Source organism: Octopus bimaculoides, chromosome 13 (assembly GCF_046866305.1).
Source record: "Octopus bimaculoides isolate indiv1 chromosome 13, ASM4686630v1, whole genome shotgun sequence".
Classification (NCBI taxonomy): domain Eukaryota; kingdom Metazoa; phylum Mollusca; class Cephalopoda; order Octopoda; family Octopodidae; genus Octopus; species Octopus bimaculoides.
Genome location: NC_142940.1, coordinates 27936027 through 27961417, shown reverse-complemented (window position 1 = coordinate 27961417; position 25391 = coordinate 27936027). Strand labels below are relative to the sequence as shown.

The following is a 25391-nucleotide window of genomic DNA, read 5'->3' as shown; positions in this document are numbered from 1 at the left end:
CCGGTGGAACCTACAAACAACTGATGAATATAGATGCGGAGAGAAAGTGACGGTAAGGTATGCCCTGTCAAACTGCAGGCTAGCACTAAACAGAGACACATGGCGTCACAACCAAGTCCTCGGTGTCATAAGCACAGCACTCAAGGAGAAGATCGAAGGATATAATAGGGGTGAGTACCCAAAAGTGGAAAAATGCGGAAAGATATGCTTCCAGAAGGAGGGAAAAGGACATAAGACCAGACCTTCAAAAAAAGTATACAAGACAGACGAAAGATGGAAGAGATACTGGGAGCTGGCCGCGGATTTGGAAAGATTATTAATATGTCTACTCATAAAAACAACCCAACAGCATTCTTATAGAATACAGACTGAGAAATTTGAATTTTGCTGGAGCTGACAGTGCTGTGGGAAGCGAACATCGCTAATGCGAAGCAACGGAAGGAGAGGGGGTATGAGAAATTAATCGAAGAGTGCGGGGAACAGGGGTGAACTGTCGAGTATTACCACCTAGCAGTGGGGGCTTGAGGCTTCATTGAAAAGAAAATGGCGACGTTATTTAAAAGATTTGCATTTTCGAGCACAGAACTGAGGAAAATAATAAGGAGGATATAGGAGGCAGTCAACAAGGCCAGCTTCTATATATGGCTGAAACGAGAAGACTCGAAATGGCTCGAAAGCCATAATATACCGACTGGGAAATGGCGTCGCCAGGTGGAGCTGACTTACACAGAGTTGCTGCTTGACAGGTGGGCCGAGGGAACCAGCTCTTTTATTGCCCTTCCCCCACCCGATAGTTCGAAGGCTTGTACCAGGAGACGGCTAGTCGACTCTGGCTACTGGAGCTGGAACTCACACGACTCTGTGATAGGGCTAGAGAGGGCGCGGGCCAAAACTACGTACTCTTCCTCTCCATTGGTCAGTAGATTGCGTCACCTGACAGTCGATCGACGCGGGCTGTTGAAGCTTAGATTGTGTCACGTGACAGCTGGCGCTGGCTGCTGGAGCTGGCTGCTGGAGCTTACCGGCGAGTATTTAAAGAGAAATTTGGCAGGGTGGTCATTCGCCCGCTGACATTTGTTGACACTGTATGGAAGACGATGCAACCAAAAAAAAAAAAAAAACGCCCTCAACGCCAGAGCTGAAGATACCTCCGAAAGTGCGAAAGTGAGGTACCCGCTACGTCGGAAAACACTAAAGGAGTAGGGGCCGAAACCAGACGTAGTTCCTCCTGTTGATGTCCTTAGCCACTGGATCCTATAAAGGAGTTGTTGAGTTAGCGAATCGCGAAACGTGGTTGGAACTCCTTCCTATAGATTTCTAATTTTGGCATAGGGCCAGCAATTTCAGAGGTGGAGAGAGTAAGTCGATTACATCGACTCCAGTGCAAAGCAGGTACTTATTTTATTGACTCCGAACGGATGAAAGGCAAAGCCGACTTCGGTGGAATTTGAGCTCAGAGCATAAGGACGAACGAGATTTTGCCCAGCGTGCTAACAATTCTGTCAACTCGCCTCCTTAATGTAAGTAATATAGTATAACTGATGAAATGATAATAAACTTATCATCAACAGATTGCAGAAATAATTTATCACGGTATAGTGTGAAAGTTTCAATTTATGATTATTTATTAATTTATTAGCTAAGAAAACGTGTTTAGTAGTAGTACAAGCATCAGCATCAGTAGTAGTAGTAGTAGTAGTAGTAGTAGTAGTAGTAGTAGTAGTAGTAGTAGTAGTAGTAGTAGACAGCAGCAACAGCAAAAGCAGCAGCAGCAGTAGTAGTAGTAGTAGTAGTAGTAGTAGTAGTAGTAGTAGTAGTAGTAGTAGTGGTAGTAGTGGTGGTAACTCTTCATATATGGCATCTTAACATTAAATTTAATTTATATATGGAATCTTAACATTAAATTGCTTTGTGCAATTTATTAATTAGTTATGAATGTGTACACAGAAACAAAAATTATCGCAATTGAGTTTTCAATGTAATTTGCTGCGAAAGCTGAGGAACCTAGCATACAAACTCAGACTGTAGGGTATGTGTTAATACGCACAATTAATAAATGTAAATGTATGTCTGTGCAGATATATATATGTATGTGTGTGTGTGTGTGTGTATGCAATCTCACTCACTTGCTCATATGCACACACACATACACACACGTGTGCGCGCCTGCGCGCGGGAGACCTGGCCCAAAGCTTGCATCAGAGCAGACTCTGCCAGAGGCATTCCTGGACAGGACAGTGACAACAGATTAGAACTACTTGATGTTTACTTGATGTGTGTGCGTTTGTGAATATGAAAACAGGAAGTGAAAATGAGAGGAAGAAAGAGAGAAAAAAAGAGAGAAAAATAGAAAAAAGAAAGAAGAGAGAAAGACGTGAAAAGAGTGAAAAAGTGAAGAAAGGGTGAAAGAAGCGAGAAAAGGAGTTGGTGGTCAAGATAATGTGAAGGGAGGATGGGAGAGGAGTGGTGGAGGGATAAGAAGAGATGAGAAAGTAAGGAGTGAATAAGTGTGAGATATGTGAGTGGGGATAATATGATAGAGCTGGGGTGATACCAAAGTGAGTAGTAGTTTTAGTAGCAAAATTTAAAGAGGAGGGAAGAAAACAAGGGTGTCAAATTTCTATAAATAGACGTACGTGATTGTTAGTGTGAAGACAGGAATCAGAGAGGAGGAAAGAAGGTATAATGATATACGTACACACGCGCACACGTACATATACATGTGTGCATATGCATACATACACACACACACAGATATATATATATGTATATACACATATACATACACACACATATATATACATGTATGGTCACGCGCATGCGTAAATGTATTCATACACGCATATGCGTATGCATATATATACACATACATGCACACGCACATACATAAGCAAAGGTGCGCACGCACGTACACACAGTCACACGCACGCGCGCATACACGTACATATGTATACATATATACACATACACACAGCCACACACACAGACATATATTTATACACACACACACACACACATACACACACACACACATACACACACACACATATATACATGCATATATCCACATACATATACATACATACACAAATGTACATTTACACACATGCTTGTGTCGCACATGTATCCGCTTGCATGTCCATATATGTAGTATTAAATGACTTAAAGTAAGATAGGGGAGTTAAAAAATTAAAGATTAAAAATTAAAATGGAGATAAAGGAAAGTTAAGTAAGGTTGTTGAGGATTACCTAAGAGGTGCTTTAAATATATGCTGTGTGGTTATTTAGGTCGCATTTAGATTTGTGGTAAAATTTAAAGGTATCATACACATCTCCCCACCATCTATCCACAAATAGTACCAATACATTCTCAAATTTTCATCCACACCACAAAACCCTTTCGAATAAGCAACACAGAATCCACGGCTCCATACTTTGAACTGACTAAGCTTGAACTACTATTGGAACTTACATGCTATGTACAGGAAACCTTTTTAGCACTTCTATACATCACTTTCCTCGAATATCTTGATATATTTTATATTTTATTTCTACTTTCATTCTTTTATTTCTCTCTGTATTCCCTATCTCCTCTTTTCCATAATAATTCCTTATTTCGAACTCAAATATTTACCTCTATTTAACCATCTCACATCGTCTCTGAAGAAGGGATATCCATAATATCTCAGAAACAGCTGTAAGACTATATCTATATCTTTTTCCTTATAAATGTCCTGAAAACTCCACGCAGCCTTGGCTATGTTATCTCATTTTGTCTAATGCATATGCTAATATAAGACCTACATTAGATTCCTCACTCGCATCACTATCGAACCAAGAGTTTACCTATAGTCTGTCCATAGCACTTAGCGTTACCTGCCACGCTTTGGGTCTTCTAGATACCAATTCCTCTCATGCCCTCGCTATATATATATATATATATATATATATATATATATATATATATATATATATATATATATATATATATATATATGTATATAGTAACAGAGAAAGAGGAATTTCGATTATCCCCACGGGGTAAGTTGTAATATATATGTAGGAAATTTTAAAAAACGAAAATACACACACTTTACATAGTTTTAATATAATTTTTAATATTCGACCGGTTTCGCTTTCGCTATTCATGATATTATGGTTTACTTGTTTGAATATGTACTTTCTTAAGAAGAAAGTTTTGTCCATTTTGTGTGTAATGATATTTACGAGTGAATGGCTTCACAAGTAGGAGAATAAGCGGAGGTAATTGGTTATCGTTATTATTGTTGTTGTTGTGCCAAGGGAGGGAAATATATATTGTGTACACATACGCATACACACACACACATACATACACACACACATACATACACACACACACACACACACACACACACACACAAAAAGGTGATGAAATCATGAATTGAAATATGTAAAACGATAAAAGTATTTATGCGTGCATATTAAGACATGTTCTGTATTTTTCAATGAAAAATGTTTCTTTATTTAAACGTTCTTGTGGAGAGATTGTGTCTTTGCACTGGTAGAACGGGAAGACTGTGAAATTTGGTTTGATGGTATCTGCACATTTTTCTATATGTTCACTGAGAGGAATTTGCCTGTACTGCGGGAAACGGATTTGCTCTTTATGTAGAGTGGTTCTCCTTCTCAAGGTCATACTCCTCTGTCCAATATAGTTATGTCCGCAACCCGAGCAGGTTATTACATAAATTAGGTTCTCAGAGGCACAAGTGAAGCTACTTTTAATTGTGAACCTCTGTCCTTGTTTGAAAAGGAAATCCGAGTCTTCAAGTAAGTTGGGACACGTTCCACAGTTTGAACGTCCGCATTTTTAACTGTTAGTAGTCTCTTTAGCGATTTCTGTTGCTTTTTGCATTTAATGAGTTTGTGCGTTTTCAGGATGTCGTTCATTTTTGGATCTCTAGTTAGTAAAGGAAGATTTTGCACAATAGTGATGAATACCTCACTGTTTCTGGGGTTGTGTGTTGCTATAAATAGTAGTGTTTTGACATGAGTTGTGTTGGTATGTTTTGTTGTTCTTAGTGTCTTTATGTCTAATTTTTTGGCACGTTTAATTCCCTCGACTACAAGTGAGGGTGGATATTGTCTTTCAGTAAGCGTTGTTTTGAGGTCTTGAAGACGAAGGTCCCGAGTTGTTCTATCAGACACTATTGTGCGCTTCTTTTTGCCAAATTGAAAGGGATATTTATTTTGATGTGTTTCGGGTGGCATGAACTAAAGAGGAGATATTGTTTAAAATCAGTTGGTTTATAATAGATGTCAGTTATGATTTGATTGTTGACTTTTTTTATCATGATGTCTAAAAATGGGAGCTGTTCTTTGTTATATTCCATTGTGAATTGAATGTTACTATTTATATCATTCACTGTTGATTTGAAATCCAAAAGTTTGTCGATGTTCTCCTTCCAAATGATAAAATAGTCATCCAGATATCTTTTCCAATTTTCTCTTATGTAAAGGTAAAATGGGTAACTATATTTCTGAAGTGATACTTCATATAAGGTGAATTCAAAATAACCCATTATTAGGTTCGCAAGAACAGGGGCTGCTTTCGTTCTCATCGCAATTCCGCATTTCTGACGATAGTATGTGTCATCAAATAGAAAATAATTGTTCTGAAGTATAAATTTTAAAGATTCAATAATAAAGATCTGATTTATGCGTTCCGGGAGTACTTCGGGGTACTTTTCCAGCCAGAATTTAATTGCTTTTATTCTATAAACATGTGGGATATTGGTGTAAAGATTGATAACATCGAGGGTAACCAATATTACCTCTTCATTAATTATTTTTGGTAGGTGTTCTAGCATGTCTAAATCGTCTCTAATGCCACATTTAATGTATTTCAACAAGGGTTTCAGTAGGATGTCTAGAAAATTGCTTAGGCGGTGGATTTCACAGGCTGGCCCAGCTACAATAGGCCTGAAACTTAAGTCATCTGGTGTTTGGATATTTATGTATTTGCCTGGTGTTTGTTTGCAGGCTTCATTTATCTTGCTCTTGTGTATTTTAGGAAGGTCGTAAAAAAGACTGGATTTGCATTTGAAGTTCGTGATGTAGTCTGTTTCTTTTTCTGTCAGGCCTTTTCCATGTAGAAGAATTAAGGATGCAAGATTTTTCATTTTTTTGTTGTTGTGGTTGCGGACATAACTATATTGGACAGACGAGTATGACCTTGAGAAGGAGAACCACTCTACATAAAGAGCAAATCCATTTCCCGCAGTACCGGCAAATTCCTCTAAGTGAACATATAGGAAAATGTGAAGATAACATCAAACCAAATTTCACAGTCTTCCCGATCTACCAGTGCAAAGACACAATCTCTCTACAAGAACGTTTAAATAAAGAAACTTTTTTCATTGAAAAATACAGAACATGTCTTAATATGCACGCAAAAATACTTTTATCTTTTTACAGATTTCAATTCACAATTACATCACCTTTTCTTTTTGTGTGTGTGCGTGTATGTGTGTGTGTGTGTATGTGTGTGAATGTGTACACAATATATATTCCCCTCCTCTTACCGAAAGCTTAATAGTTATCTCCCTTGCCCACAACACCAACAATGATAACGATAACCAATTACCTCCACTTATTCTCCTATTTGTGAAGCCATTTACTCGTAAATATCATCACACACAACGTGGACAAAAATTTCTTCTTAAGAAAATACATATTCAAATAAGTAAACCATAATATCATGAATAGCGAAAGCAAAACCGGTTGATATATTAAAAAATATATTAAAACTATGTAAAGTGTGTGTATTTTCGTTTTTTAATTTCTTACACACACACACACATATATATATATAAATTAAAAACGTAAAATTAAAACAGAACACAAGGATTCCGCGGTACACATGTTTCAAGCTTTATACACAAACAGTCGTTGCATCATTATATGAGTATATAATTGATAGACAGGATGGTTGAAAGTTATCTTCAGTCGCAAATATATTCTTTCCCAAGATTATATCACAAAGAAAAAATCACAAAGAAAAAAGAAAAAGAGAGAGAAACAGGAACGAGAAAAAGGGGAAGTCCAGTAGGTATTATCCGTTGTAATATCCATTGTAATATGTTTATCCTTTAAGTTGATACATTTACATAAAAGTTCACAGGTATTCCGAAATCTGTCCATATTATGCCACAATTCAGGGTAGAATGAATGATAAATAAACATAACTAGCGTATATGAGATAGAAGGAGAGGATCAAAGCTTGAAACACGTGTACCACGGAATCCTTTGTGTTCTGTTTTAATTCTACGTTTTTAATTTATTCTTTCACCTCGGCCACTATCTGGCATATGCAAGTGCTTACAATTATCAAGTATTACCTCTAAAATTTGCTTTACCTATATATATATATATATATATATATATATATATATATATATATATATATATATATATATATATTGAGAAAAAAAGGCAGTCAAAATTTGGGATAATTCTTTAATAACGCTTTCGTTCGTTTATCGAACTCGTCAAGACAAAATCAAAATCAAAATGGTAAAAATAAAACGTTTCGTTGTTCATTTATATGAATCAGATGCTTTTTGCTTTGTTTAGAAGAGAATACTGTTTTCGTTTTTGTTGAAAAAAGAGGGAAAGAGAGAAAGAAGTGAGAGAGAGAGAGAGAGAAGTTTCCGGACAATCAAAAAAGAGAAAAAATAATAAAGCATAGGGAAAGGATAGAAAGATAGATAAATAGATAGAGAGAGAGAGAAGGAGAGAAGTGGTTTCTTTTCAATTTGCTGTGGTTAATTCATTAAAATTTCATTACAAAGCAATTCTTTTTCTCTCCTTTCTTTCTTTTTCTTTCCATTATATTTCTATCAACATATTTGTAAATAAACTCATTTTCTCACAAGGGCTGGTGACCTTCCAAGACGTCAGTTTTAGGAAGTAAAATGGAAAAGATAAGAAAAGAGAGGAGGTCGTGATCATCACTGAACAATTTAAAAGAGTTCAGTCCTATAAAAATGTATATTCCTTTACACTTGTATAGTCAAGTCCCATATTCTGTGTAATTTCATGTTTTCCATGAACAAACGTTAAATATTGGTGCAATATTCATAAATTTAAAAAAATAAAATCAGAATATAGAAAAATAATTTGGTACTGGTTATAATTCAATCTATTCTCTATGTAATCAAACATCATAAATGAGTTTTGTAAGCATACTGTCTATTTAACTGGAAGCCACTCTGCAGGATATAAATTATATAATAAAGCAGAGACTGCTTAAATATATTTCTGAGTATCTTTCATCCTTTTGTAGGATATATTTTTCTTTTTTATGCTTGTTTGGATAAGATAATTCAAAAGATATCTTTTTCACGAATTACTTTGTCAAGTCGCTACATTAGATATCTTCCTTTAATCAGTGGTGTTCTAGTATTCTTTCTCGGGTATATGTAAGTTCTACAAGAACAAAAGTTGTTAAAACCCCATATATATATATATGATCATTTATAGAGATGAGTATCACGTTATTAACATTGGAGCCACATTCAGAAAGAACAGTAATAGTATAATATAAATGTTTTCACAAAAAAGCATCCGATTCATATAAATGAACAACAAAACGTTCTGTTTTTACCATCTGATTTTGATTTTGTCTTGACGAGTTCGATAAACGAACGAAAGCGCTAATAGAGAATTATCCAAAATTCTGACTGCCTTCTTTTTCTCAATATACGATATCTGTATACTACTTCAAACTCTCTCTCTCTCTCTCTATCTCTCTCTCTCTCTCTCCATACACACACCTGTATGTATGTATGGATGCATGCATGTATGTATGTATGTATGTATGTATGTATGTATGTATGTATGTATGTACGTACGTACGTACGTACATACGTACGTACGTACGTACGTACGTACGTATGCATGTATGTATGTATGTATGTATGTATGTATGTATGTATGTGAGTAGATTTGTATGCTTTGTTTTATGTACGTATTCTCATGCATATAGTTGCATATCTAAACATATATACTTAAATTATTAAAATCTGGAAATTTTTACAGATTCTTACAGTTCCAGTGATGGCCTGGATCAGTAATCTTCGAATTAGTTTACTTTCTGGTTTTGAGAAGCCTAATTTCTCAAGATTGGTATTTAGGCCGTGTGTTACATATCCTAGTGTCCCAATATAAGTATAAACCTGAATTTGTAATCTGGATAGAGTAACTGTAGATTTCTCAATAGTTCAGATTAGGTATTTCGTTTTCTCTAATCTTTAGTTTTATGTTAACATCCTCTGGGTAGCTGATTTTCCTAACTGTACACAATTTCTCTTCTCTATCTCAAACTACTATGTCAAGTATATTATGTTTATATTTTATTGTGGTTTTCACTGGGACATTCCACCAGTACACCTCTCTATTATGAGTGACTGTGGCTTCTACCAAAACTGTGGGTTTTTATTTCTTTTCCCTCGGAGTTATCCTTCAGCATCCAAACTGGTTAGTATAATCCGGGTTTTCACATCAGTGGCTCGGATCTCATCAAACGTCCAATCAAGCAGCCCAAATGTTGGTATGAGAAAACACATAGCGGGCCACAGTTTTATTGAATGCAGAGTTACGAGATCCATATTTTCTTTATTCGGCAGAAATATTCTTTAATGACTGTTGTTTCGTTACAGGTGCCATATTAAGATATGTTTTCATCCACTCCTAGGTACCTGTAATATTCCTCATCAGAGGTATATAGTTTCAAGTCATCCATAAAGAAACAGTGTGTAATTTTGGTATTTTTGTTTCCTTGTGAACCAGTGAGATATATTTCAGAGCTCTTTAACATGAATGACAGGAGGTTCACAGAAAGCATAAACAACATCACAGAGAGGTTGTCCCATTGGAATATACCTCTGCGATACTTTATTCTATCAGTGATAATACAATCACTCCTTGTGTTTAATTTCAAAATGGTGGCCCACGATGAAGTCAGGTCTGCTACGTCTTTGACTATGCTCACTGGAAATTTAGCAAGTTGAAGAGTTTCTAGCATCCATGAATTGGAGACAGAGTCAAGGACTTTCTTGTAATCCAGTCACATTGAAATTAGTTTCCTTCCGCACCTCTCACATTACAGTTTTGTTTATTAACAATTGCTCGGCACATCCCCAGCCTCCCTCCTTCCCAGCTGTTTGTTCTGCTGTGATGATGTTACTACTTTCGTAACTGTCTTGGAGGAAGAGGTTTAAACATGCTGTATATATTCTATGCATTAAGTCCTGGTATACAGTTGGCCGGTAGTATTTTGGCATGTGGGTGGTTCTGCATTTGGGGATCAGTTTTGCTCTCCCAGAGCGAATCAGTGTGGTATGTTACTATTCCCATTAATAGTTTGTATGTATGTATGTATGTATGTATGTATGTATGTATGTATGTATGTAAGAATGAAACTCCTGTCACATTTCAAGATAGGAAACAAAGAAATGCTAACATGATTCCTTCTACTTGGTATATTGTTGATCCTTCAGGTATATAATTCCTCAGTTTTCGAAGCAAAAGGGCACTCAGTATCATTTTAAAAGTATTCACAAGTAATAAATTGTTTCCCTCTCAATAATATTGCAATGACCTGACAACATAATATTCACATGGAGTAAGTAGGGTGACGTGACGCTTTCATATTTTGTACTACTATCTTTTCCGAGTGACTTGATCGATTGATTGCGTGAATGGTTGATAGATAGATAGATAAATAGATAGATAGATAGATAGATAGATAGATAGATAGATAGATAGATAGATAGATAGATAGATAGATAGATAGATAGGTAGGCAAACAGACAGAAGGATAGATAGATAGATAGATAGATAGATAGATAGATAGATACTCGTTTAGTATTGGTTCGCTATAATCCTTCCTTTTCTTGGAGTCAATATATTCATGAATTGCATTAATTTTATGTAATAACTTGTAATAAATTATATACTGGCACATTATAATGAGTTGTTATGAAAATGAAACTCATTAAATTTTTACGATAAGTAACGGGACCCAAGAATATACCACGTTTTACATTTTTGTTACTTTTGTCATGATTACTTTTATTTCGTTATGTTGTTAAAGATTTCATAGATAAAACGCTGGAAAATGGATTGAATTTATTGAAAAATAAAACTTGTTCCTACTGATAGTGTATCAAAGAAGCTCCAAATTGTCCCCAGTGTTGTTTTTTGCTTGAACATTTCTCTCGATAAATAACTCTTCAATCTTATTTCCATACCGTCCTAGTCTTTTTCTTGAAATTGTTTCAGATATTCTGCTCGCTAATGCGCGTTCAGATAGATATGATAACACTTTTGTTTCTCACTCACTTCTACTCTCTCTCTCTCTCTCTCTCTCTCTCTCTCTCTCTCTCTCTCTCTCTCTCTCCCTCTCTCTCTCTCTCTCTCTCTCTCGGTGTTATCACATAATTACATAACTCTTTATCATCTGTGTTCCCTCTACGCATCTATCGATTTTCTCTTCAATATTATGGGTAATCTGCATGTTCGTGCTCATGCATATTGGTTTTTCTTATCTGATGCTTTCATATTTTCTACTTTTGTTCAAGCGTCAGTCTGCTTATATTATTTTATCCTTTCTCTTGCTACTTCAACTTTTTGATTTCTTTCTATAGTTAAAGTTGCTTCAATGTGAAGTGAGAACAAAATATACTTGCAATATAAATGAAGATAAGGCGGCGGGCTGACAGAATTGTTACCCGCCGGGAAAATGGTTTAGCAGCATTTCTTCCGACATTACGTTCTGAGTTCAAATGCTGCTAGGGTTAACTTTACTTTTCATCCTCTCGAGGTCGATAAAATAAGAACCAATTGAATACTGGGGTCGATATAATCGACTTACTGTCTGTCCTGAAATTGCTGACCTTGTGCCAAAATTTGAAACCAATATAAGTGGACGATGAAACGCACCGCGACATGATATCAAGCAAAATTATCGTAAAAGAAAAAGCAAGGATCTTCTTCAGATACATGCAAGACAAAAAGATGATAATTCTGGCGTAATCACAGCTAACAAAATTTGATTTCAGGTATTCAATCGATAATATAAATGACACGGCATCCGCATACCAAGCGAAGCTTCAAATGCAGGCACCCAGAAGTTAAAGAATTTCTCCAGGTTCTTAAGACTATCAATGAGTATGGAAACTGTTCCAGATAAGCAGGCGAATTTTGAAAAAGATGCTATTTCGCATTTTTATCTCTACGTTGAAGGATAGGAAAGATAGTGTAATACTTAAGAATGATGTTTCAGGCGAGTCCGATATTATCAAGACCTAAAATTGTTGCCGAACTTTCAAGCAACTGATGGCCGTGACAAAGCAATGGATAACGCAGTGAAGAAAAGTCTGGAAGAAACTATGGCCATAAGAATGCAATGACAACCAGGAATTTTACGAGGAATTGGTATCAGCAGTCATCAATGATATCTTTGAGCTGGCCCATGAAGGGAGAATACAAAATGTTAATGCACAAGTCTTGGAGAAGTTAGTACAGTTGGTACGAATTTATCTACTGAGAAGCTGCAGGAGTTATCAAATTCAAAATAAACCTGAAGAGCTAACTGTAGAGTTATTAATAACAGAAAGAACAAAAAGAAGTCTGACAACTGAATCCCTCAGTAACAGTATCGCCGAGATGGAACAGTTTAAGGGAAAGGATTAAGACTAGGAGCTAGCAACAACGCAAGCAAGTGTTCTGGGCATGATATCCTGCTGCTTCGTGAGGGAAGGTTCAAGAAAACCAATATAAGGAAAAAGACCAGCCTTAATCTTCATCCCAGATAATGTACGTTCCTCCTGCTGAGTAGACCTGTGTATTTGTAGTAAAACTGAGGAACTTACCATGTTTAAAAATTTTATAACATTGGTGCTTAATAAACACGCTTTTATTATTTCATCATACACATTTCATCCGATCACTTAACACAGTATAAGAATATCAAAAGTTCCTACGTTTTTGAAGGTGTATCAAAAGTTCGTGGATTGGTTTATCATTTCTAGATTGGGTTGTCGTTTCAACATTGGCTTGTCATATGACATCTTCATTTCTGTTCGTATCACTGATAGAAATAGTCTTATAACCATGCGTGCTCTTATCTATAGTTCTGGTGCTATAATGACCACATTTGGTGAACATTTCATGTTTTAGGAACGTATCTAGAGAGATAACACACACACACACACACACACACACACACACACGTCAATGTATATATTATGCGATCGCTCATGCATATAGAAAGAGCAAAAGTCTCCTCAAAGTCACATTACCGTCTTGAAGAAAGATGCGTTCAATCGTATAGTCTCTGATCTACAAACATATAGAATGTTTATAGCTGGAGCTGGTGCCAGAATCAGTATTTTCAACTTTCCCTTGAAAGGGGCAAAACTTGTATATTAGTAATTCTAAGACCTTTTATGATAAATCAAATTCAAAGCTACTTCTCAATAGAATTGAAAAGAATGAAACATGAAAATGGTCTATTCTGAGTTACAGTACACTTTACAACGGTAATTCTTTTGTTTTGATGTTTCACCTTGAAACACAAACGATGTTTTCAAGATTTAGGTTTTCGGCACATCGCCAATTCATAGCAATTGTTGTCCGGTCCGTTGTCCACTATGAAATCCACACATACGTTTTAATTATATCCACAACTTGGAAAACCTGCGCTCACAGCCCACACTTTACATGCGCAGTGACAACAATTTGAAACAACTTGAACAGTTCACAGACAGTATTCTCGTGAGGATGCAAAAGCTTGTATAAGCTCAAAATACGCCAGTAAGTTCAAAATACCTATCTTTTGCTAGATGAAACTAGATATACTATAGCACTCTGTCTTCCGGCCGTCCAAGATCAACCGACATTTCTGTATAATCTTCAGACTCTCAATGTTGAAAGGCTGCTCGCTTATGGAATTAAGATAGGAAAGGTTCTTCATGATATAAAAGTTTTGTGTCAAAAAGTGGTACTGTAGCTTTGAGCAAATGCTATCCAAAATACAAGTGACAAAATCACGGTGAAGCAATCTTCACTACTCGGCTATCGGCTTCTGTTAATCTCATTGACCAGCAAATTCTCTAAATGCCATAACGCTAATCTCGTAATTTTGGCTTCTCGCAAACCAGTTGATTATAATAAGTTCGATTATTGCGAGATTGTATGCTACATATACTTTTTGCCCAATTTGTTTCAATTGACATCAAAATTCTCAGAGTTATCAGATACTAATTTGCTTGCTGTATCCATCTCCACTGAAGATTGTAGCATCTTCTTCGGAAGCTTATTCAAAGAGTAACAAGAATACAAAAGTTTGCAGTCAAGACTCATAAAAGTAAGTGACTTGCTCTAAATTTCTGCCTCCAGTGATTTGGTATCCTCACTGAAATATGGTAGAGAATAGAAAATAAACTGAAGCGTTCATTGTAACTTTAACATCATGCATGGTGATAGATCTAACGTGTATCAGGCAGTCAATTTTAGCTTTATTAACAGTCCATTTATTTCTTCCTGTAATTACTTGAAATGTAATTACTTGAATTACTTCCTGTAATTACTTGGAAATTCTTCCTGTAATTACTTGAAATGCACAGTGGATCGTTCATTGGAAATGTAAAGTCGCAGCGATATGACAAAAAATTCTCTTGCGGCTTTTACATTTTTATACGCAGTCAACATGAAACAGGTTCGGTTTGTGAGAGTAGCCGTGGACACAGATTGCGAATGGGACAACAACACGCAGATTGGTATGAAAATCAACGTTTGTTTTTTACATAGTATGATGCAACATTATACCACCAACGACATTTAGTACTGCAAAAACATTTGAACGTCAAATTCAGAAGTTACTTGATATCCAATAAATCCTTCACAGATAACATTGCCATATATATCTCCTCTTAGGAAATTTTGTTTTAGAGCTGTTAATCGTAAAATAAAGGTCAAAACGGATTGATAGCGACTAGTTTCACAAACTTTCTTTGAATGAGTTTTGATGGCCGTTGATAGCAACAGGGAATTTCTTTCTTACGTTTTTTTCCGTTGTGTCTGCATTCAGAAGTAAATATTTATCTATCAAGCTATCGATACACGATACAAACACAGGCAAAGTTGTCTTTTATTAAGAATTTGAAAAAGGGAAGTAAGGACTATTCAATTTTTTCTTCCAGTCTTGATTTTAGTTGAGAAAGTTATTTCTGATTTTATAGTTGTCTGTCAGTCGTGGCGAGAATATATTGTTCTAAAAGTTAATTTTATAATTTAAACGGTTATTAGTGAAAATAGTAATTGTGAAAAATATAAAGAACCTGCTAGGCTTATCTCTTCAAATTTTCTATAGAAATTATAGCCAGCACTGAATTTGTTACTTCCAATGTAAAGAACAATGAGATCGAAGATGAAAAGTGAGTAATGGGTGTATATGCCATATTTTAGTTTTTGCTCCTTTATCAGCACTCATCTATCTCATTAACCATCCACAAACTCATGGCTTAAATAGCCACTAAACATAGCGATGTAACATAATTGGATATATCAATTTTACATATTAAATACATTCCCGGAAGCATAACGAAATACGGCGTCCCTACAGGTCATTAATAAAGAATTTGATACCGTCTATAAAAATCTCACCCGGAACGAACCGTGCATTACGAAACAGGATACTTTGACATCAAAATGTACTTGTAAATAATGAAATAATTGTAGGAATAGCGTTCTTTATATACTCATAAATCCAGAGTTTACGTATTCATAAGCTGCTGGAGGAACCATTTAAAAAATGGTATTCATCAGGTAGAACACGTCGGGATTAATCAATCGTGTCTGTGACTTTAAATTTATAATTTAGTGTAGATAAAATATATTAATTCTGATCCGCATAATGAAAAATAAATGAAAAAATAATGATGCGAAATGCTAAAAAAATGGTAATAATACTGGTGTTGATGATAAAAATAAAATTAGATCAAAAACAGAATATAAATGAACAAATTTATAGCTATTAGGATGTTTGAATGTGTTAATAACAGCATTAATAATGATGAGGATAATAAGGGGATAATGATGATAGGAGAAATTGAATGTAATAATGCTAATACTATATAAATAAATGCATAAATAATGCTAAAAGAACAGAGTGTTGTTGGTAGTGATGATCGCAGAGATGATTTTGATAATGGGAAGAGAGACGTACATTTGTATAAAGACCTATATTTTTTTTACAATGACTGTCCATCAGAAATGTATAGAAAATGAAAACGAAGCTCCCATCTACGTAGTAGGACCCTATGAATGACACAGGCACATACATATACAAACACTAGCATGCACATACACACTCACACATACACACACAATCACACACATACAAACTCACACAAACGCACCCGTATACATGTACATACAAAAGTACTGATGATAAATCATAAAGGCTGGTATTTATATTGGGAGGAATGTACTGACAGTAGTTATGTTGATGATGATTATGTAAAAAATATATGAATGAACATTTGTTTCTTTGTGCGTGTATGTCATTTATAATCATCCACAAATATGAACGAGTTTAATTTTCACAGGAAATATTTCAGTATAGTGAATATCACAGGTGCTGCTGGAGGTGGGACGTCCAACCGACTTGAATCGTCACTGGTTACGCCTATGATGTGTATAAACTACAACTTATACATAATAATATAAAGTAATAGGTTACCATAGAAACTCATCATCGATTCTCGCTGAGAATTTACAATTGCAAGCAGCTGTTAACATCTACGGGCAGGCAGCTGCTAGTTTACTTCAATAAAAGTCAATAACTGAAGTATGTCATGCTCTTACTTGGGTGATCTGAAGTTGTGCTACTATTTAACTCCAGGTCAATCCTCTGATAACAGGCATTCCAGAAGTGACAACCCAGTCTTTCTTCATTAATTTCTTATTGATAATTCCTTTCCGACTTCAAGGCCCCTAACTTGTATAAAAATGACAAATATCAATTTTTTAAACACTCTCTGAAAAGCGTCACAAGGCAAAACTTTAAATAAATCGTCGTATTTCAGAATTAAATATTTAACCTTACTGTAACATGTTTTTTGTTTGTTTGTTTTATTTATAGTTTTTATATGTATGTGATGTATATCTGATTCTGAAACTTTAACTAAACACTTAATAGTAGCAATTAGATTAATACAAATTAAGATGTTTTATTTTAATGCGTGAACTGATGTATAACTTAAAAACCTGTCCTACAGATGACTACGTTACTATGGAAATTCATAATCAATTCTCACTAAACATTTAAAATTGCAAGTAGTCAAGCTATTAAAACAGTAGTTAATTTATTTGCATCACACTTCAAGGAGACAGCTGTAGCTATAGCTCAGTAAAAATCAATTCGGTAAAAGCTAGTAATTGAAGCACATTAAACTCCTACTTAAGTTTTCTATTGCTGTTGCTGTTATTTAACTCCAAATCACCCTATGACCAAAGGCATACTGTCACATTGTCAAATGTAATATTTTCAAGATAGTAGATGTTGTTTGAGATACATTTTGCTAATTTTCCTAAATACCATGTAGAGGCTCGCTATCATTACCTGACCTTCCACCTTTCATCTTGTGCACAAGCCATCTCACACAAACTAATGCTATCTTTTGTGATCACTCCTCATCCACATTCTGCCCTTACTAAATAATCCATTAATCCTTTTTTCACTTCTCTCGATCATTATTTGGACACAATTTGGCGAAGTTTTACAGAACGAAACACCAGTCTTTTCCAGTCCTCATGGCAGCCGAACTTATTGACTCCAATGCAAAATGCAAAACTCTAAGATTCTGTTGTGTTGACGCCGACAATCACCAGTTTCGAATTTTATTATAATTAAAGTGAATTTAGCAATTGTCACCTCACCACCCGCTTGAAGCATTTCTAGCAGATTTCTGCATTAAAGAATAACATACATACATACATACATACATACATTCATACATACATACATACATACATTCATACATACATACATACATACATACTAATGATTTGTATGTGCGTGGTATTTCGTTATGCAATCATAATATACTATAAAGTATATTAAATGGTCTTATAAGTCAAAACCACGTTCTACTGCGTTAGCAGTGCTTTTTACAATATTCTGTTAAGATTATTTTTACAGATATTCTATAGAAATTATAGCCAGCACTGATTTTTGTATATGAAACGTCAGATATAAACAAGCAATGAGATCGCAGATGAAAAATGGGTAATGGGCAGATATGCCATATTTCGTGGGGTTTTGCCCCTTCATCAACACCCATCTGATTCATTAATCATCCTCGAACACGTTGCTAACGCAGTAGAACGTGGTATTGACTTATAAAAAGATTTAATATACTTTATAGTATATTATGGTTGCGTAACGAAATATCACGTACCTACAAATCATTAATATTTACGTAACAGCTTCCACGAATGCGTTTCATAAGTAAATTAGTATACTCAATAACTTTACACCGCTATGTGTGGTGGCTATTTAAGCAATGAGTGCTGGCGAGAATTTCTTTAAAATATCTGTAGAAATAAACTTAATAAAATAATACTTACATGCACACACAAACACACATGCTTGCATACATACATACACACACACATACATACATACATACGCACACAGTATTACAGGAAACTTCAACATCAATATAGATGCAGATAAGCTATACTTTCAAGGATGGTGGTCGTAGTCTCAAATCTGTATTGATGTCATATGAAGCACATTGTGACACTGAAACATCTACAGCAGAGGAAAGTGACCAGTAACTATCTTGCCCAAATTTGCAACCATGAAACCAATAACATAATTAGGATAACTAATGAACTTGAGGAGAGATATGAAATAAGGGCTGATATAGATCTCTCTCCAAGGAGCATTGGTAAAATCTATTTATCATAAGAACAAAATAAAAAAGATGAGCAGTTCACTGAGAAGATAGTACATGGGTACTTGGCACGAAAAACAGGAACCGTAGAAGGGACTGATCATGCCAAGTGTTTGGCATGGGATACCGACAAGTTTATGACATCCTACTTTGAACAAGAGATCCCCACCCAGTACCTACAGCATAAGAGTCAGAAAACGTTGACAGACAACAAATGTAGGCTGTGCAAGACCAAAACTGAAGACATTAACCGCATTGTTGCCAACTGTGAGAGAATGTCTTCCAGATATCTTCCCATGAAGCATGATACAGTGGTCAGAACGATCTTGAACAAAATAACAGAAAAGAAAACATCTACAGACGTAGTGGATTACATTGAAACCGATGGGTCAAAAGAATATTGGTGGAACTTAAAGATTAAAACAGCCACCAAAATTAAAACAACCTGTTAGATATTGTTACAAGGAAAAGATATGATCAGTTGTGGAAATCAGCTGCCCTCTGAATACCAATGTGGTTCTAAAAGTATAATAAAATGAGGATATTTGGAAATCCAGTACTCAAGATACATTTTCAGCTTCATATCTATTGTTATTGGAGGAGCAGAATACATACCAACTCGTCTTGAACAGTGTATGACTGAACTTGGGTTTTTGGTGAGATAACGCAAATCCTTAATTCATACTCTACAGATGATCTCGATATCAGGTACTATAAAAATCTGCAAGACCTCAAAATTTAAAGGATGAACAAATTAAGATGCTCTCCTTCACCTAGATGCTACCAAGTAGGTTGCCGGTCAGAATTTACTCTAAATCAAAAAGAGAAAGTGATGCACACATATATGTATGTATGTGTATATATAGTGATTAATAAACATTCTCGTACCTTCCATCTTCGGTCTCTCTCGTTATTCAAATAACCTACGAACACTGTGAAAGTGAACGTGCTTTACCGGTAAGCTACCAGGTGTATACCATAAGGTCTATTATCTAATAACACACACACATACGTGCATGTTTGCATATATTTGTGTATGTGTATGTGTGTAGAATTGAGTAATGAATCTCTACTTACGTGCAACTGAGGTTCCGTGGATGAATTTCAAATCGCGAACTTAAACAATTCTCAACTTTGCATGCTAAAATGAAGAGATAATTGTTTCAATTTTAGAGAATCAATCAGAATTGGCAGCAAATTTCAACAGAGTCAGTGGCATCAGAATCGAAAACGTATTGGATTTGCAATCGAAAATATGATATTCATTTCCTTTTGCCGGCACTGTAAACATGTTTGTCATCATTTAGGGCATTTAACTAACATCTGATGAAACGTTCCGATTTTTAAAAACCTGGTTGTTTACATTTTTTCACGGCAACATTTTTTTGTAGTCATATTTTTTAAACACATTTAATGTAGTGAGCAAGTAAACTTTAATTAACCAAGACTATTCTAACACTGAAAAGAAGTAAATATTGCATCAATCCTGGAATCTGATCAACTTTGAAATCTCAATTAAAATAGGAATTACGTATAGATTAAATTAGTCTGAAGTTTGTTAATCACTGTAACAATTCTGAACATGTTTCAGTCTTATCTTGGCCTCTTCGCCGAAGTATAACTATACAGTATAGCTAGAGGTGTGGTAATATTATCACTATATGAATTCGCAGTTATGCACTGAAGTTGGTGTAACAAAATATTTTGAAAGGGAAATTTTCCCAATAAATAACTTTAATTTATCAAGACTATCTCCTTATTGAGAACAGACAAACATTTGATCAATGTTTCATTTCAATCAATGTAGGTAGAATGACTGACGCGAAATTTCAAATCTTTAATGTGGGGAGAGTCTTGATTATTTGGTTTTATTGGTCATGTGTTAACTCTGATTTAATTACTTAAATTACTTAATGGTTTTTGTCGCTAAAGTTTGCCTACACGATACCTCAATACTCAATCGTCACTGCGTTGTTTAACGTTTTACCAACTGGTTTATCATATGAACTGCATTTTTTCTCTCATGTTAAGATCATTTCAATTTGACTTATTCTTTGTCTATATTGTTTGTGCGCTAAATATTGCAATGGGATACTAAAATAATAACCGACTTTTCCCATCTAAACACAATGTATCGACCAGCAAAATCGTTTTCTACTCGTGAGAATGGACTGGTAACAGCATGTAAGTCCTCGTTAAAGTGAAATTTATCGAAGTCTAATATGATATTTATCCAGTAGTGAATGTCTCAGCTCGATGAGTCTAACAAGAAAGTTCTGCTACTTTTCTGGTCTCATTAGGAGTTTTGACACAACACTGAACACTCGTCCAATATACATGCCACTTGTTGCTTACTTAGATGAACGGTACAATGCCGGTGAGAAGAACGGATTAATAACACAAATATAAATGTAATGGAAAAGGTTGCGCAGAGAAGACAACAAATGCAGTGAGTGTATGTACTAAAGTATATTTCTACTCTCCACGGATTTATTCTTTGGTGGGTACACTGGTGCTAAATATACACAGCGATAATATATCAATAGCAAGCTGGCATGTGCTGTATGGAAAATATTGTTTCAAAGGGATGACTAGTATCTACATAGAAAAAGATATATGTTTTGTAAAAAGAATAAAGAATTCTTTTGAAAGTCAAAAGACATTCAAAAGAACTCTTGTTGCAGAATGTAGCGAGCGATAAAACCAATGTTTGTCTAGTCTTGAGAATTCCAATTATTTTTTTGTCGAGTCACAAAACGGCACAAATCTTTTTTTTTTTTTTTTGTCGAGTCACTATATTGCACAAAAGCTTTGTCATCCACCACAAAAAAAGTATGACCTAGCAGCATGTACTATGCTCTCGTTTATTGTTTTAAATGCCTATGTGCTCGCGAGCCGACGTAAGCATCTCCTCGGCTCTTCAACTCTTAACATAGCCGAATATCAAGTTGGAGATTGAGATCGGTCTCTACCATTTCTTGGCTGGTATTCATTTTCAGCCGAGTAGATTGGCATAATGTGAAATAATGACACAATTCGCTTTTCAGGCTATGCGTTTTCATTGTAACATTGAAATGTGGCGAAAAAGAATTATGTACTTTTTTTAACAGAAAACTGACAGATGGTGTTGAATACTGGTAACATCGATCGGCTTTCTAGTAATACGTGACATAAAAACTGTCTGTAGAAAAAGTCCCCAAGTGTTTATATAATAGAAAGAAACGGCTGTTTCTTTCTATTATATAAACTGGCATAAGTTGTTGTTCGCATCAATTAAGTAATGTATCTATCGATTCAGGTTCAAATATTAGAATAGGTATTTCAGACAACATGACAAACAAAATTAAGTATTAAGTAACAACATATCAGAAGACTTGATTACACGTAGTTCTTCTCAGAATACCGATGTATTGTGTAGGTAGAACATGTTTTGTCTTATAGAACAGAGAAAAAATTTTATATTCGAAGTTACTTCATGCTAAAAGTTGTCGTATTTCGGTAATTTCAACTAATCACTGACGTCTATTGAGGTGAAAACAATTACTGCTGTGGTTTGTCAACAACACGTTGTGGCGGTGTAATAGGATCTTTTCCCTTGAATAAAATTAGTGCCGTTATTTGTCAACAACAACTATCGGCGGTACTGTTATTTATGACATTGTTCGTGCGTTTTAGGGTTTTAGGGTTAGGGTTAGGGTTTTAGGGTTAGGGTTAGGGTTATGAGTATTTTTGCCAAATTTGGTTCAATACATCGCCACAAATTTTTCAACAAATTTGGCAAAAATACTCATAACCCTAACCCGAACCCTAACCCTAAAACCCTAAAGCTAAAACCAGTACAAACGCACGAACGTTGTCATAAATAACAGTATCGCCGATAGTTGTCGTTGACAAACAACGGCACTAATTTTATTCAAGGGAAAAGATCCCATTACACCGCACAACGTTTTGTTGACAAACCACAGCAGTAATTGTTTTCACCTCAATAGACGTCAGTGATCGGTTGAAATTATCGAAATACGACAACTTTTAACATGAAATAACTTCGAATATACAAACTTTTCTTAACAAGGCTAAGAGAAAAAGATGTTTTATATGACACATTCTACCAGTATCCCAAATTTGAAAGTGTTTCGTTAGAAAACAAATGGTGTCCGCCAAATCAGAAAGATCCTGACGTACTTTACATACCAGTTCCAGGAATGCGTCTAATATGTAAATTGGTATATCCAATAACTTAACACTGCTGTATGCGGTAGCTATATAAGCAATGTGTTCGGGGGCAAGAGTGGGTTAGATGAGTGCTGATGAAGAGCAACAACCCTCGAAATATGGCATATACATTACCCACTTTTACCTTCGATCTCATTGCTTGTTTACATCTGTCGTCTTGATATAAAACATTGTAACAAAAATCAGTGCCGGCTATAGTTTCTATAGAATATCTGTAGAAACAACCTTCAGAAAAATAATATACGTTTATGTACAGTAGATATATTCACACATACAACTCAAGTTGCCACAACAAGTAACGTTCGTGCATGATTCCGAAGAAGCGATCTTCAATTCTGAGTCTATGACAGCTCTTATGTTATTAGTTGTATATATTATTACATAACAATATAATAATGCTCATGGTATCGATTTTGGATGAAACAGCTCTAAATGAAGGATATAAAAGGACCTCAATCTCCTTTGTTATAATAATATATTTATACATATCCTTCACCAATGTATATCAGCAAAAGATGTAATCAACGATGTGAAGTCTAAAAACCGGTTCCTTTTCGAGTGAAGATTTTCCAAATTTTGTTCTATGCCGATTTACAGACACTCCTTATCACTTTGTGAAATTGTCTGAAACGAACTAAAAATATTATGATAGGATAAATTGAGAGCTTCATCTAACGATGAGATTGTTCACTGAATGTTATACAAAATAAAATGTAAAGATACAGATAGAATTTTACTTACGACATTTGGCTTCAAAATCATTGAGTAAGTAAGTGGATACACCGAGACAGAATGGATTTGAACGCATGCATTTTTCGAGTTCTCCACGATAGCTGTGGACAGAAACAATCACTCGGATGATCATACAATTCATTAAGCAGGTGAGCATATCAATAAGAATATTGTCAATGGTAACACACATACTCATAATTGTTAAAACCATTTAATAATACTACTTTCACTAAACCGAGCAACAATATTCCCAAAACAAATCTTTACTAACAATGCAATAAAAAATTGCTTATCACTAACACTAATTCTCAGTAGGATCTTTTATAAAACGGGGGCCACATTTTTCATTAACGAAACACTTTGAAACTTGGAACACTGGTAGAATGTGTCATATAGAACATCTTTTTCTCTTAGTCTTCTTAAAAAAAAAAATCCCTAAGTTATTCCATGTTAAAGTTGTCGTATTTCTGTAATTTCAACCAATCACTGACGTCCATTCGGCCGATATACATTAAGTGCCGACTACATAAACAAACGATTCTGAAACAATTCTATCGGTGATAGGGTTAGGGTTAGGGTTAGGGTTAGGGTAAAACAGCAAATTTAAAAAGAAAAAAGCAAATAAAACGAAGAAAAAAAAGAAAATGAAAAAAGCAAATTTAAAATGAAAAAACAAATAAAACGAAGCTATGGCTTAATCAGCCAAAGGAGTAAATGTAAACAACTGAATACTTGTCAGTGATTGGTTGAAATTATCGAAATAAGACAATTTTTTACATGAAATAAATTCGAATACAAAAATATTTTTCTGTTCTATAACACAAAATAGATAAGTATACGAAGTTTGAAAGTCTTTCGGTACCAAAAACACTACGTAAAACATTAATGAAAAATGTGGCCCCCGTTTTAAAAAAGATCCTCTCAGTAATATACTGTAAACATTAATTTGAAGTTACGTTACTGCCAAGACTAAGCCGCGTCTATTAATCATTGACGAATATTACTGACATCAGTCCATAGTAAAATATCACCAGCATTAATCCAGAATGCTGATAATATTCTTTTGGTAATATCAATAATATCAACAAATAATAATAATAATAATAATAATAATAATAATAATAATAATAATAATAATAATAATAATAATAATAATAATAAGTGGTCTTAGCCATATTGAGTAAAAGAGACAAACGCTGTCAGATCATTGATGTAGCTATACCAAATGACATGAATGCTGTGAGTAAAGAGGTGAAAAAATCACCAAGTATTCCGAATTGAAAGTGGAAATGGCAAGACTGTATGGAATGCGAGAAGGTAATGTAAAAGTGATACCAGTGGTGGTCGGAGCGTTGGGCTCAATCCCATTGAAACTTCAAGACTTCTTAAGGCAACTGGAAAGTCCATGCAAAT

General features: G+C 34.9%; 1 protein-coding gene across 1 annotated transcript in view; it reads right to left on the bottom strand.

The window, feature by feature from the left end:
• Window positions 1–25391, bottom strand: part of LOC106879637 (uncharacterized) — a 209198-nt gene that overhangs the window by 81924 nt on the left and 101883 nt on the right. The window contains exons 5-6 of the mRNA XM_089361587.1: window positions 23988–24079; window positions 20091–20154 (exon numbers count right to left, since the gene is read on the bottom strand). Coding sequence (XP_089217713.1) covers window positions 20091–20154; window positions 23988–24079 — 156 coding nt within the window. The remainder of the gene's footprint in view (window positions 1–20090; window positions 20155–23987; window positions 24080–25391) is intronic.